The sequence below is a fragment of the Triturus cristatus genome, chromosome 6, assembly GCF_964204655.1.
Source record: "Triturus cristatus chromosome 6, aTriCri1.1, whole genome shotgun sequence".
Lineage (NCBI taxonomy): Eukaryota > Metazoa > Chordata > Amphibia > Caudata > Salamandridae > Triturus > Triturus cristatus.
The window spans coordinates 1,737,848,833-1,737,863,560 of NC_140589.1; the positions used below are offsets into that span (position 1 = coordinate 1,737,848,833).

Sequence of the window (14,728 nt, forward strand, 5' to 3'; positions counted from 1 at the left end):
CTGAAGACTGTGTTTCCTCTCTGTACTTACTAGCGCCAAGACGCTTCGGCATTCGAGCGCTATACAAGAACTATATCCTATCCTATCCTAAGAGGCTAAAACGTCTCAGAGTTGCTCTCATCAAGATCCAGGACCAAGGCTGAAACACTGGGAATATAGCCTGAATGTTCTGGACTCTTTAAAGTGGAGAGAATGCCCTGAACTGCAGTTTCCAGGATAGCTTCAATGAATGGAAGTTTCTGAAGGAGTAAGCTGTGACTTCAGCTTGTTGAAAGTGAACCCCAATGATGTCTAGAGTTGGTCTACAACGCATTGTTGGGGGCCCACCTTCCACAGCCAGTCGAGGTAGAGGAAAACTGGTATCCCTGGCAGCGACCACAACCACCCCTTTTGTAAACACCAGAGGTGTGCTGGTGAGGCCGAAGGGAACAATGCAAACTGCAATGCTCCTGGTCTACCATGAATCACAGGTAACGTCTGGAGGACTGCAGGACGGGTATATGAAAATATGCATCCCGCAGGTCCAAGAACATCATCCAGTGGCCCAGGTCCAGGCAAGACAGCATCTGGACCAGTGTGAGCATTTTAAATTTGTCCTTCTGTAGGAAGTCATTTAGAGGCCAAAGGTACAGAATAGGTCAGAGCTCCTGATCCTTCTTTGGCACAAGCAGGTAGCAAAAGTAACAATCCTCTCCTCTTCCTGATTCCAGTACCCACTCGATAGCACCCTGGGAGAATAACACTGGCACCTTCTGCACCAGAATGGACAGGCGTGCCTCTCAAATTTGCCATTATGTGAGGGAATAATTGGTGGGGCAAAAAAAAAAGGCAGGGCATAGTCAAGCTGAATGATTTATAAAATCCATCTGTTGGTAGTGATGGATCGCCAGCCTAGGACAAAACAATGAACCCCTCTCTCCCCAGAGAGGCATGCATTAAAAACTGCCTGCCAGACGGCTGCCAATGGCCTTGAAAAGACTAGGGTGAATGCTGTATTGGTTGGGGAGACTCTCTTTGCCTATACACCAGCCCTCTGGAATAGCCTCTGTACCTTTTGAATTGCCACGGAAACTGCTGAGTAAGCCAATTAGCACAACATGGCTCTAGTTTCTTTAAAATGCTCCAGCACAAGTCTGCCTTTTGACCGAAAAGGCACGACCCATCAAAGAGCATATCCATGAGGGAGGGTTGTACATCACGGTGAAATCCTGTTGAGCGCATCCACACTAGTCAATGAAGTAAAGCACTGGTGCCAACTGCCCTCCACTGGCAATCAGTAGCATTTACACTAGCACGGATTAGTTATTTGGCTGCGTCTTGTCCATCATGAACTGTTTGAGACAAAGAGCCCTTAAGGTCTTCCGGAAGCACCCGCAAGATCTCGCTGTCCATGTCCCACGAAGCATGTGTGTAATGACCCAGTAGGCAAACTACATTAGCAGACCGTAATGTCAGAGAGGCGGAGGAAAACATATGCTTGAGTAGTGGGAGAGTAAACTGGGATTCACTTTAGTGGTTGAGGCCTGAATCACATGGCTCTCTGGAGTAGGATGTTTGATAGGAAAATACAAATTGCCAGGAGCTGGCTTGTGATGCCTGGCTAACTGCCTATTTACCAGTGTGCAGGAACAGGGCTCTGACTAAATGGCCAGAAGGAGGAGAGCCTCATTATGAGGGAGAAATGGCCCAGAAGTAGCTGGCCCAGGCTGCAAAGTTTCAGTTAGGGCATTTGTTTTGGTCGCAACAGACTAACTGCAAATTCAGAACCTCAGCTGCCCTTCTGGGTCATCACTGCAAAGGAGGAGCTTCCTTAAATCAATCAATAAGGGGACTGTAAGCGCGCTACTCACCCGTGAGGGTCTCAAGGCAATGGGGTGGGTGGGGGGGTGAGGAGGGTGGTGACAAATCTGCTTAGCCGAAGAGCCAGGTCTTGAGGGTCTTTCTGAAGGTGTTCAGGGAGGGGGAACGTTTGATGTCTGGCGGTAGCTCATTCCATGTCTTGGCTGCAATGTCGGAGAAGGATCTTCCACCTGCTCTGGCTCTGTGGATGCGTGGGGTTTCGGCCAGAGCGAGGTTGGTGGATCGGGGGTTTCTTTCAGGTACGTGGAAGTTGATTCTGTCGTTGAGGTATTTTGGCCCATTGTTGTTTAGGCATTTGTAGGCGTGGGTTAGCATCTTGAAGGTGACTCTTTTCTCCACGCGGAGCCAGTGGAGTCTCCATAGGTGTTGGCTGATGTGTTCGTGCCGGGGTAGATCTAGGACGAGTCTGGCGGCGGCGTTCTGTATTGTCTGTAGTCTGTGGAGTAGGGATTTTTGATGCCGGCGTAGAGGCCGTTTCCATAGTCCAGTCTGCTGGTGATGAGTGCATGGGTGACCATCTTTCTTGACTCAGGGGGATCCATTTGACGGTCTTGCGGAGGATGTGAAGTGTGTTGAAGCAGCTGGAGGTGACGGCGTTGACCTGTCAGTTCATGGTGAGTGATGCGTCGAGTACAATGGTGAGGTTTTTGGTGTGGTCCGTGGGGGTAGGTGTGCTTCCGAGGGTGGTCGACCACCAGGTGTTGTCCCATGCCGAGGGGGTGGTTCCGAGAATGAGGACTTCTGTCTTCTCGGCGTTGAGCTTCAGGCAGCTGTTGGTCATCCAGACTGCGACGTCTTGCATTCCTTTCTGGAAGTTGTTTGGCGTTGGTGGGGTGCTTGGTGAGAGAGTGGATGAGCTGGGTGTCATCGGCGTAGGATACGATGTTGAGGCCGTGTTGATGGATGATGGCAGCGAGGGGGGCCATGTAGATGTTAAAGAGGGTCGGGCTCAGAGATGAACCCTGTGGGACTCCGCAGCTGATTTTTGTGGGCTCGGAGAGGAAGGGTGGCAGTCTGATTCTTTGGCTTCTTCCAGGGAGGAATGATCGGATCCAATCCAGGGCTGTTCCTTGTATGCCGGCGTCGTGTAGTCTTGCAACTAGTGTGCGGTGGGACACGGTGTCGAAGGCTGCTGATAGGTCGAGTGGGATGAGGGCTGCGGAGTGGCTTTGGTCCAGGAGGGTGCGGATGTCGTCTGTTGCGGCGAGTAGGGCGGTCTTGGTGCTGTGGTTGCTTCGGAATCCCGATTGGGACAGGTCGAGGATAGCGTTCTCTTCGATGAATCATGTCAATTTCCTGTTGACTGTTTTCTCTGCAACTTTGGCTGTGAAGGGGAGGAGCGAGATGGGCTGGTAGTTCTTGAGGTTGGTGGGGTCCGCTGTGGGCTTCTTCAGTTGGGGCCTGACTTCAGGGCTTTTCCAGCCATCTGGGAAGGTGCCTGTTTTGAAGGTGGTGTTGATGATGCTTTGTAGTTCGGGTACAATGGCTGTTGCGGCTCTGTGGTAGATGTGAGGAGGGCAGGGGTCAGTGGGGGCCCCCGAGTGGATGCCTTTTATGGTCGAGACGGTGTCTTCGGTCGTGATTGGTGTCCAGTTGGAGATCGTGGGATGACTGGTGTCTCTACGGGGCGGGGAGCCGGCTGTTGCGTCTGGTGGGTGGTCGTTGAAGTTGTCGTAGAGGTTTTTGGATGGGGTGATGTCTGTGGCGTTGCTGCGGGGGTTGGTGAATTCCTGTATTACACTGAAGAGTTCCTTGGAGTTGGTCGAATTGGCGAGGATTTTGTTGTAGATAAAATTCCTCTTGGTGGTTCTGATTTGGTTGTGGTAGTCTGTCATGGCATCCTTGTTTGTGGAGTAGTTTTCGATTGTCTTAGTGTTTCTCCAGTTCTTCTCCAGGCATCTGCAGGTGGGCCTGGCTTCCTGGAGATCGGTGGTGAACCAGGCGGCTTTTCTGGGGCGCTGTTTACTGGGGTTGCGAAGTGGGGCGAGTTTGTCTGCGCAGTTGGAGATCCAGGTGTGGAGTCCTCTGGCTGCGCTGTGAGCATTGGGTGCCCAGGTGTGGTCGCCTTGGGTGAGGGTGGAGTTGAGTTGCTCGTTGGTAACCTTGCTCCAGTTCCTTCGTGGTGGGTGGGTGATGGTGAGGCCCCCTCTTGGGTGGTTTGGGTGGTCCTTCCTCTGGATCTTGTATCTATCCGGGATTGCGTTGTTGATGTCGGGGGCGGAGGAGGCGTTGGTCCAGGTTTCCGTGAAGAAGGCGATGTCGGGCGAGAGGGACTCAAGTAGGTTATAGATTGCTTTGGCGTGTTTGTGTATGGAGCGCACATTGAGGAAGATACATTTTAGGGTGTCGTCGGTGCTGGTGTCAGGGGTGTTGGAGGCCGGGGTGGTGGTGAAGGTCTGGCCACAGTGGAGGCAGGAGGACTGGCCGTGGGTCGTGTTTGGTGCGGCCTGTTGGCAGTCTCTGAGTCTTCCGGAGTTGAGTGCGCGAAGGGTGATAGTGTCGTAGCGGCAGATGGTCGGAGGTCCAGGGTTCCTGGCGCTGGTCGCGGTCGGGAACAGACGGGCTTGCCTTAGGCGCGCCAGTGGGGCGCCCCCTGCGTGACTGTGCAGTGGCTGCCATTAAGTAGGGGAGGGAGGAGGGACGTGCAGCTGGGAGGCGGGAGCAGGGGCGGTTGGGGGGCAGAGGTTTCGGCAGGAACGGGGGAAGCTAACAGTAGGCAGCACAACAAGAATAATGGAAGGGCACAGACACAATCATAATGGGCACAACATAGGGGAAAGCAGAGTTAAAAAACAGAAACAGAATAAAAAAATATCAGGGGAAAACAGAATTGAAAAAAAGATATCACCACAACAAAAGGGCACAATGCAGGGAGAACGAAAAAGAGAGTGAACGATACCGGCACAACAAGGGGCAAAAACGCAGCAACGGGCACCAGCAAGGTGCACGAGGCACAGTGCGGTCTCAAACCCTGCCTGGGTGGGACCAGAGGCAGAGCACAGCAGAGCGGAGCTGCTGGGGAAGAGAAGATCTCAGACCGAGGGTCAGAGGTGGCCCAAGGAGGGGTGCCAAGCACACTGTCCTCTGGCAAGTCCATGTAAAAGGCATCATTAGTGTAATGAGGGTGGAAAATGCCATTCCCATCACCACCATCATTTAACAACCTGGGATATTCAGGAACTGAATCACAGCTAAAAGATAATAGAACCTCTACTAGTATTTAGGCCCTGGTGGAGGCAATAGGTCAGAGTTCAGGTGATTGATTACCGGTTGCATTTTTGTAACCTTGTAGCATGACATTGATCGAGATCGAGGGGAAGCCGGTTTGGTGCCTGACATCATAACCAATACTAGATCCTACTAGATCCTATTCCGGCACCTGTGGCGTCGAGGAGAAAGGGACTGGCAAAGGTCCTGGAGCTAGAGTAGAAGCATTTACTACAGCTCCTGGCCACATCCTGCATACTAATTACGTCATGAAATGCTGCACCATGCTCATACTCACTGTAAACGTAAGTGGTTTCTGAAGACACAGTGCCTTTCCCGTTGTGCTCTGTACCCGTCTTGGGATGTTTACACCCACACCCACACAAGCCCTTTGCAGTAGCGTAGCTAGGTTGCCATGGGCCCTACTGAAAAAAAAGTAAATGAGCCCCCTAACTAGGCTGACATCTCAGTCCGTCAGTTGCCCCTGACACTCCTCAACCTCCTTTGACAGAGTCTGCATCTGCCATATCAAAACTTACTTACTACCATTCTCATACACACACTATTCTATTTGCACTCTCTACACTGTATTTCTGCAAGTCAAAACCATATTACTAAAAAGCATTAGCAAAGACAATAGATTTGTGACTTGGAAAGTGCATGCACATAAAGATACAACATGCAGGGACCCCAAATTCACACTGCTACCGTCACATAGGCACATCCCTTACGCCGTACTCACACAGGCATACGTGTTATTCTGCATTCACACAGGAACAACTTTCAACCTGTAGACTACTTAACCTGCACTCACCAAAGACAATGTTACTCTTGCATTAGCACAGGCATACACCTCACAATGCACTCACTAAACATGGGGCTGTCCTAGATTCACAGACGAACAGTGCTCACACACAGGTGCTCCGCTCACAAGGAAGGTGTAGAGTTTGGATAGATCGTGGCATGAGAGGAATAAGGTATCTGGTGCCTTGGGCCACCAGTACAATTCAAAGTTGTTGAGGTAAGCTACACTGAAGCCTGAATGTCCACTGAGGTTATCTAATGTCCCATTATCCTCACTCGGACCGGCACTGAAGACTAGTGAGTCTGATCTTTGTGGATTCTTACGGGGAAGAGTCTTGTATCAAAAAATGGCCCAATTGTCTTCTAAGAAACAAGGTAATTGATTTATTTGTTGTACAAGCATATGCTAAAATTAAGAAAAACAAAAAAAATGGCAACTAAATGTGGGAGACGTGCCTCAATAAAAATGTAAAAAGTAAAGGTTCATACTGGTCTGCCATCTAAGAACAGTAAAACCTTGTACGCAGAGTATGCAGAACACTGGTGGCATAATTTTGAAGCTTGCAGCAGTGATGCTTGGTGCTCTGTAAAAGAGTGTTGTGGTCCGGTAGCAATGGCAGCACAGCTGCTGATACTCTCATTACTTAATTACAACTGATTTACATTTGCATGAGCTGCTGGGTGATGGGCTTAAAGGAAGTATCTCCGGAGGCTGGACACCTCTGGATGCAAAGTAACAGAGTAAGTAGGTAAAATTCTGTTACTCAGACTGCTTGTGATCCTAAAGACTAGTGGTTGTCAACTAGGCAGAGCTAAACATTAGCAACAAAGCCAATGGCTGAAGAGGGCGGATTCACAGCCCCAATGTATGCATGCTGTTCTGAAGAGATAACATGTGAATAACACTCTGTTTGCTGAATAACTGAAGCGAGCTTAATAAAGCCCATTTTATCTATGCAACATTATTTCTTAATTTGGTGAAAATATAAGGCTGGTTGTGAGGATTGTGGAGTATTATATGGTGTGGTTAGGTGACCTCACCATGTAATACACTGACGCAACCATCTTGGGTCCAGTCAGGCTTGTTTGTAAAACCTCTAGCTCAACTCTGGGTAGCTGTGGATTTGAGTAGCAAGCCTTTAAACAAAGGAACAAGTGCAAACCATGTAGGAGCACCGTACAACGAATTAAAGAAAGTCACAACACCTTAAAGAAATTCGACACCAATTTAAGAACATAGATTCTATGTGTATTAATTTTTAGGCATCACATTTTTTTTATTTTTTAGTAACACATACATCTCAGATTTTTACTCAAAATGCGCAAACAAGCATTGGTAACCATAAAGTTTGGACATTTTTCAAATCTTTTAAAGAGTTCCGTTCGATTACTCCTGCCTGGACTGGGCGACCAATTCCAACAAGGAGAAGGTCGGGGGGACTGGTGGGGGCCAGTAAGGAGTATAAGGACAGTTACTTGGTCACTGAAGCAGTCTCAAGTCCAGTTCCACACCTTATGCCCAGATTGCCATAGACTTCAATAGAGTGGTCCGGATGCTGAGGATACAGGATAATGAGGGTGCTGTACGGTCAAAGGGGGCTTTCTGCAGTTATTCCTCGGTCCATGGGTAAGATGGGGTGACTTTGGCCACAGGTGTCGATATCCCTCAAAGTCCTCTTTGGTCCAGCAGAAGTCCAGTTTCAACAGGGATACTGGTCTCCGGTCACACCAAGACCTGCGGCTAGTGCCCATCTTTGATGAACCAATCTGCACTTTGACAACTCTCCTGGGTCTAGCAGACTGGGGTGCAACTTTTGAGTGTTGAGGAGTGGTCTTCTTGGCTGCACGTTGGTAGTGAGTGATGATTCCCTGAATTTGCCTATTGACTAGCCGCAACAGGCTACTTCAGCTTTTAAGGTACTGGTGCTGGATCAGGAATTCAGCTGACTGACTCCTGGAGTTCACATTTTCTTGTCTCTAGGGCTCAGGTGTGACTTTTCCACAAGTGAGGCACCACAGGCATAGCCCTCTCTTTCCTAGCCCAAGGAGCAGCAGGAGCAGTCCAGAGGTTGGTGCAGCCTCTCTTGCTGAGTCCAGGGATCAGCAGGGCGGTTCTTCAGTCCTCTGTCTGGTCCAGATATGATCTGAGGTCTGGGAGCCACCTGTATGGCCAGAAAATGCCCCTGGGGAATGAAGCGGTCACTAGCCAAAGGGCTACCAGGTTCCCTCTGGCCTTATGATGAATTGCGGCTCTGTGTGGGATCGTAGACATTTCAGAGGGCACTATTCTGCCCACTTCCAAAATGTATGAACCCATTTGTTGGGGGTGGGGAGCATGGCAGCCCACCCTAGAGGTATGGCTACCTGAGAGCTACATGTCCACCTAAAAAACAGTTTGGCAACTGGTCTCCCCTCTCTGTTACCGCTGCCAGCCCATCGCCCTGAACAAAGGATCAGCCCCTCTTGAGTGTGGTTGCCTTTTGCCCATCAAAGATGGCTTCTTCTTTGAAGCTCACCTTTTAAGCCAACGCCCTGTGTAGCTAAGAGAGATAACACCTCTCTTTGCAGCAGGCCTCTACTGTTCCTGTGCCTGGGAGTCCTTCACACTCCTCCCCAGGGGATGGCAGAAGGCTGTCTGGTAGCAACCATGAATCGTCACTAGATAAATGGTCAACAGAGTGGCAATTTTCTAAAAGTTGCTTTTCATTAAAAGTGACATTAAATTAGACTTGGGCGTTAAGTCAGGTTTAATCCCATGATTAATTTGATACCTTGAAGTACCTCTTTCGGTGCTCCCATTCAGGAGTTAGCACAGCTGAGGGGTCAATGTGTAATCCTGTACTTGCCGAGGGTTCCACCGGCCTTCCCAAAGTAAATAACCTCTTCTTTGACCTCTGCTAGCCTCAGCTAGCCAGGGCCAAATGATGCACTTTACAGTTACAAAAGTTAACATGCGCACTGCACGACCATTTGGTACACGCACAACAAGGCCTTTGCAGTGCCACCACAGGAGCTTTAGTAGATTCTGCTGCTTGGAGTCTGACTCCTGCAGCTGAGGGAATAAAACAGATCTAACAGCAAGCTCCCAGTGCTGCAAGAGCTCTGGAGGCCTATTAGGCACTGAACCCATACGGATTTTGAGAAATACAAGCAACAGACAATGAACATGTGTCATAAATGAGCCCCGCCTATTTAACAGGAGAGTAGTAATGGTGTAGTATGTAGCTGGTGTTGCCTTTAGGTGCACGCGGTCACAAATATATTACTAAAGCATGGTGTGGTAGCCCACTGTTATTTACAGACAACACATTTTCCATTGAAATGACCACTAATTTGCACAAACCTACAGTTTTACTGCTAAACCTCTGTTGCGCACAAACAATATTGTGTGGAAATTTGATTTCATCTAATATTTATAATTTGTGCATCCCCAGTAAAGAGTCTTGATTTGTTTTGATCCCATTAGAATAATAGTTTCCATTACACTCCAGAGTTAGTAAAAAAGCATTTCATTGGTGCTTTCCTAAATGTTCATTTTGAATATTTATACTGTTCATTTATAGGTATTTAAATGTTATTGTTCTAGAAGCAAACAACATTATACAGTCATTCCTTCCACACCAGCAAGATTATCACATAGTTCACTTTACAAAATCCTCAAACTTTGCTGCAAGTGAAAGAAAACACCAGTCCCTATGTTAAAAGAATAAGCAGCAATTTGTCAGTAGACTAGACTGACATTTGACCTCTGTCTTTAAATGCACAGCAAATGTGACAGCATAAAAACAAAATGTAAAGTCTTAATTAATTATCGTTCATCTTCGGAACTCTAGCATGATTATTTAGAGTGCCCTCTCAGAGCTCAAGGGGCTACTGTAGTTGGGCCCCCTCACACCTCCTTGAGGCACCGGTACATTGCACTGGTTGAACCACTGGTAGCTCCACCCCTGGTGCACTGTACTGCAGCTTATTTAAGCTTATTTTGAGGACCTGGTCCCTGAGTGGTATTCAAATCTGGATGACAAAACATTGTACTGGGCAATACACATATGAGAGGACACGTTGTACGTGGGGGATGAGGGATGTGCTATAAGCATTGACCATGCCACTTTAAACAGACCATTGTTCTAGGTATCTACTTCAGTACGTAAACACAAGAAGTATGCAGTTCCTTTTAGGGTAAGAGGAAAGAAGAACACAGGTTGGTCGGCAGGGAACTGAGCAAGCAGATCTGAGGGATCGGATTGCTCAGAAACAAGAGCCATCACACACCCAGATGGATGTCATGATTCATTATCGGGCAACACCTCGTTGGGCCAGCGCTGTAAGGCCCAATGGGTCCTTCAAAAGGGCTCTTTGCCCCATTGAGGGACCCACTGGGTAATAAGTAGATGTTAGGCGAAGGTGGAGGTGCTCTATGTGAACATTGCAGCTGTCCGAAACCATGCAAGCGTAAAGACTGCCAAGGTCGGGGTACACGATGATCATGATAGCGCATTAGGGCCGAAGGGATATAGAGCCAGACAAAAAAATCCTGGATGAACGCCGCCACTTCAGCAGGGTTTGTGCCAGGTGCCTCATATGTCAGAAGTTGGTCTGGCAGCACCAGACATGAACTGGAAAAGATCTGAGCACTGGGTGCTGGGCTTCTGCCGAACCAACCAGAGCAGCCGAGTCCAAAGAAGAGTTCAGAGTCAAGGGGGCCGACTGCGAACAGAGAATCTACCCTCTGATGCTAGACATATGGGAGGAATACCTCTCAACCAGATTGACTTAAAGGAGCTGAGGGAGGGCGATCAGTGAAAGACGAAGAGAAAGATGTCCTTGTAACTACCTTGCAAGCTAGATCCAGATCGTGGTCTGGACCAACTGGTTCCTTGGCCATCAACACGGTCCTTCCGAGAGCACACCTTCAATCCAAAGAAGTCTGTGCAGATGAAAGCCCAAACCAAACAGGGTCCAGGATGGCTCAGAACTCAGATACACTTAGGGTGAAGACACCAGAATAGTGACAGAATGAAAAGAGTTTAAATAGCCGGAAACAGGATCTACTGCAGTGTAGCGATTTACTACTCTTAATTTCACATATGTTTAACTTGTCAATATGTATATCTTTTTTCAGGGAGAGTAATGTGGCGTTAAGAATAGTAAATAATAAACTTACCTAGGCACACTTACCTTCAATACATTTTTACACGTTATTTCATTTATCCTTGATATTCGTGCCCAACCTTTTGTGAGTGTCCCTTCTGAGTATACGACTTCAGAAAATGAAGGGGAAAATTGTCCTATAAAATTCCTTATCTGGCTCTATTGTTTCAAAAGTTTTTTGAAGGGAGATCCACCATGAATTTCACTTTGTGGAAGGTCTACCTTGTTCGCTTTGCGGTTTGGATAATTTTACCCCACCACCTTCAAAGGTCACAAGCTGCCACTAATACAGCAGGCAAAAAAAATGTATATACCTGTGCTGAGACATGCCATATAATTATTAGAAAATAACAATATATTTAGAAAACTTACCATCTGCTATGTCAATCATAGGACTTGTCGAGGCTATTACAAAAGCAGATTCTGCTGTAGCGCTGGTGACACTAGTGCTGCCCGCAGCAGGAGATGCTTCCATATGACATACAGGAGAGGAAGGAAAGCTGTCAAGAGTTTCAGAAAATACTGAGAAGTTCTGCTGTGCCTGAAATTCCCCAGGTAACAAGTCTGTGTCCACATTACCAGGATATTCAGGAAGATTCTGATCATCTCTCGGAGAAGATGGCCTCTGGCCTTCAGAGGACAGGTGTTCGAATGCTAATGCATTCAAGTCACTGCTCACAGCCTCGTCATATGTCGGTAACATAACAGGAACCCCATCCACCACCACAAATTCTGGGTCCACAGAATTGTCCAGAGTAACGCTGAAATACAAAGAACCTCTTCACTACATTCAAATGTACTCATCCACATTTCTTTCATTTTCATAGTTGAGTCTATAAAGGAACAACTGCGATGCAGCAACACTCAGGTGTAGAAATAATGGGCCTGATTAGTGAACTAGTGAATGTAGATAACAATCATTTAACAGTGAAGACAAAATGGATGGTTTAATGCTAAATACATGCTAACTTAAATGCAAACATTTTGTAGAAGAGGAAATCGCATTACAATGAAAACCTGTTTATAACTTGCTTGTTTTCAACTAAGACCACCACTACTGCAGACTGCAGAATCTCATTGCTTATTGAATCTGATAAGTCATTCAGCCTGGGGCAGGAATTTTCTTTGAAAAAGTGACGTTTTGCTGCCCCTTTCCTAGAAAGGGGACTTAATATACACCATTGGCTTGTAATCTGAATGTAGTCAACTGAGAATTGTGCTGCAAAAGAACCCGCCCTGGTCATTTTGGACATATATAAAACGCCTGTTTGCCGTCATTTGCATTAGCCACCAACACAACATTAACATTTTCACAGAAAAATCTATAGTGCTGGAAAAATCATCTGCACCAAATGGGGCCAGATTTAAAGTTTGGTGCACGGTTCTCTGTCTGTCAGGGAGGACAAAAGTCTGCCACCCTGATGGATTACCGTCCATCAAAATCAGAGAGCACCGCTAGTCCAACAGTAATCTCTGTATCTTGACAAGAACAACCATTACAGCACTTCCTGTCAAAGTACATAAAATTTGGTGGACGGCCACAGTAATGTTTTACCGAAGTCTACCAAATGTGTACCTAAATCTTAAAGTAGGAGTTAGTTACTGTACAACAAAGAACTAATGATCCCCACACAGCACAGAGTTCTTTTCCCTGGGTATACAGATTCTCAGTTCAGCAGACAGGGTACTCCATCACATTTGCAACGGAGTGCCCAGTCTGCCAAGCTCTAATTCAACCCCTAATTCTTGCAGATGAGTTGGTCATGAGGTTCTAAAAAAATCTCTTGATTTAGAATGTGTGGCTTGTGTTGAATGTAATATGTTTCAGCAATCCCTTGTGGTTTTTGTGCTAATGAATGGACTATCCTGTATATTCCAAATATGCGCGACAGTCAGAACAGTTGTATGTGAGTAACTGACTGGGACCTACTAGAGGGGAGATGTCATCCTTGTCAACATCTCCCAAGAGAATGACAAGGGGGTTCAATTGGGTTTGTAAAATGACTTTAATTGTAATCAAACTAACATTGTTTCTACTACAACACCTGGACTTACTGCATGACTACAATATACATTACATAGCACCCAGTTTGCCTGCATCCTCTCAAGTTAAACTTGGTGGTATGCTTCTAACTTGTTTGCCGTTAGGTACCAAAGAAAGAACATTTTACAAGCATATACGATGAGTTATAAGTATTCGCTCACCCCCGTCAGTATGCACCAAAGTTATGGCATTCATGCGTCACCTCTTCGCTCATCCAGCCTTCTACCATAGCCCGGAGCAGCAGAGGAAGCGTATTTCACATTACGATATACCCACAGAAAAATCTATTAAGCCTGCAAAAACATTATATCCAGCTCAGTGAACTTGGAAGTTTATGTGAAAACTAAACAGTAAAGTAGGAGTCTCAGCACTGGCCAGACTACATCATAGTGCCTCTACCGACATGGTCACTGTTCACAGAAGTACTAATTCCATGGATGGTTGAAAGGGGCCAAAAGCCAACGATTGAATCTCTACACTAGGTGTGGGAGAATTCCATGTACATTGCTTTTGGGCAATTGCAGAAAATTATTCAAACACTACACAAAATGTAAAACCGATATTTACCGCTACATTTTTAGCACAAAATGGACCCCTGCATCTATTTTGGACGTGAGCATACATTTTGTGATTTTTTAAAACAAAATGCAAGAAACACAAGTGCCATGAACAGTAGATGCATGTGTTCTGGCTGTTTACGTTGTTCCCATGTTTATATTTTTATATCCACCACATAGCATTGGGGCGTAAATTCAGTAATTTTGCATAACAAGCATAACACAAAATTACACAAGATTATGCCGGCATAACAACATACTCTAAAAACAGAAAGAGCATTGTAAACAGTAAGTCATGGCATGGAACAAAACACAGGAATAACAGCAAACTCTAGAGTTGTTGTGATGACTATAGTATGTACGTAAGTTAGAGCAGGTGATACTGTCTGCACGTCTAGTGAAGCAGAAACATGCCCATCATGTATATGATAGGACAAATGTTCCATGTAGTTCCATTATAGTGAAATCAGGCGTATATGGGGAGAGTTGAAATTCACGTCTTGTATCAAAAAATGTATTAAGTGCCAAAAGGTTTTTTATAAATGTGCAGAAAAGGAACATGTATTCTAGGTCACAAGTGTCCTTCTCACAGTTCCAGTATTGGACTGAGTCAAGAAGACCCAGTGAACATAGTCTGTCAGGTGTCACAAATGATCTGTGTATTGACCACAGTCTGCTGAAGACTTCCAGATGTCTGAACAGTTTGATAGCTCTAGTAGCGAGTGATTATTGTTTGATCATGTAGCATCTAGTAGCGAGTGATTATTGTTTGATCATGTAGCATTCATATACCTTGTGTCTTGTAATCAAGTTACTGTTGTGGAAGGTGACAAGTGTCACTGTGATCTGGCTGCAATATGTCCTCATAAAAATGTTAGTATTCCAAGTATTTTGGGTATGTCTGGTTTGTGAGCTTTACCCAGCTTTGTGAGAGACACCTTAAGTCTAATAAATGTGCAGAAGTCCATATTATATATATTGTATTTGTGTTGCAGTTCTACGTAAGATAGCAAGCGGATTGTCTAAGATACAGAGGCCTTTGATCGATAAGATTAAAGATCTCTACTTTCAACCCACTCCTGCCCGGTACAAAGGGGTTGCTGTG

The 14,728-nt window shown here is 46.4% G+C and overlaps 1 protein-coding gene across 6 annotated transcripts in view; it reads right to left on the minus strand.

Annotated features, from left to right (window-relative positions):
• The window catches only part of SUSD4 (sushi domain containing 4), a 419,536-nt gene that overhangs the window by 16,473 nt on the left and 388,335 nt on the right, over positions 1 to 14,728 (minus strand). For all 6 annotated transcript variants that reach the window (XM_085612987.1, XM_085612985.1, XM_085612986.1 and 3 more), the window contains one exon: positions 11,395 to 11,783. In XM_085612987.1, coding sequence (XP_085469113.1) covers positions 11,395 to 11,783 — 389 coding nt within the window. The remainder of the gene's footprint in view (positions 1 to 11,394; positions 11,784 to 14,728) is intronic.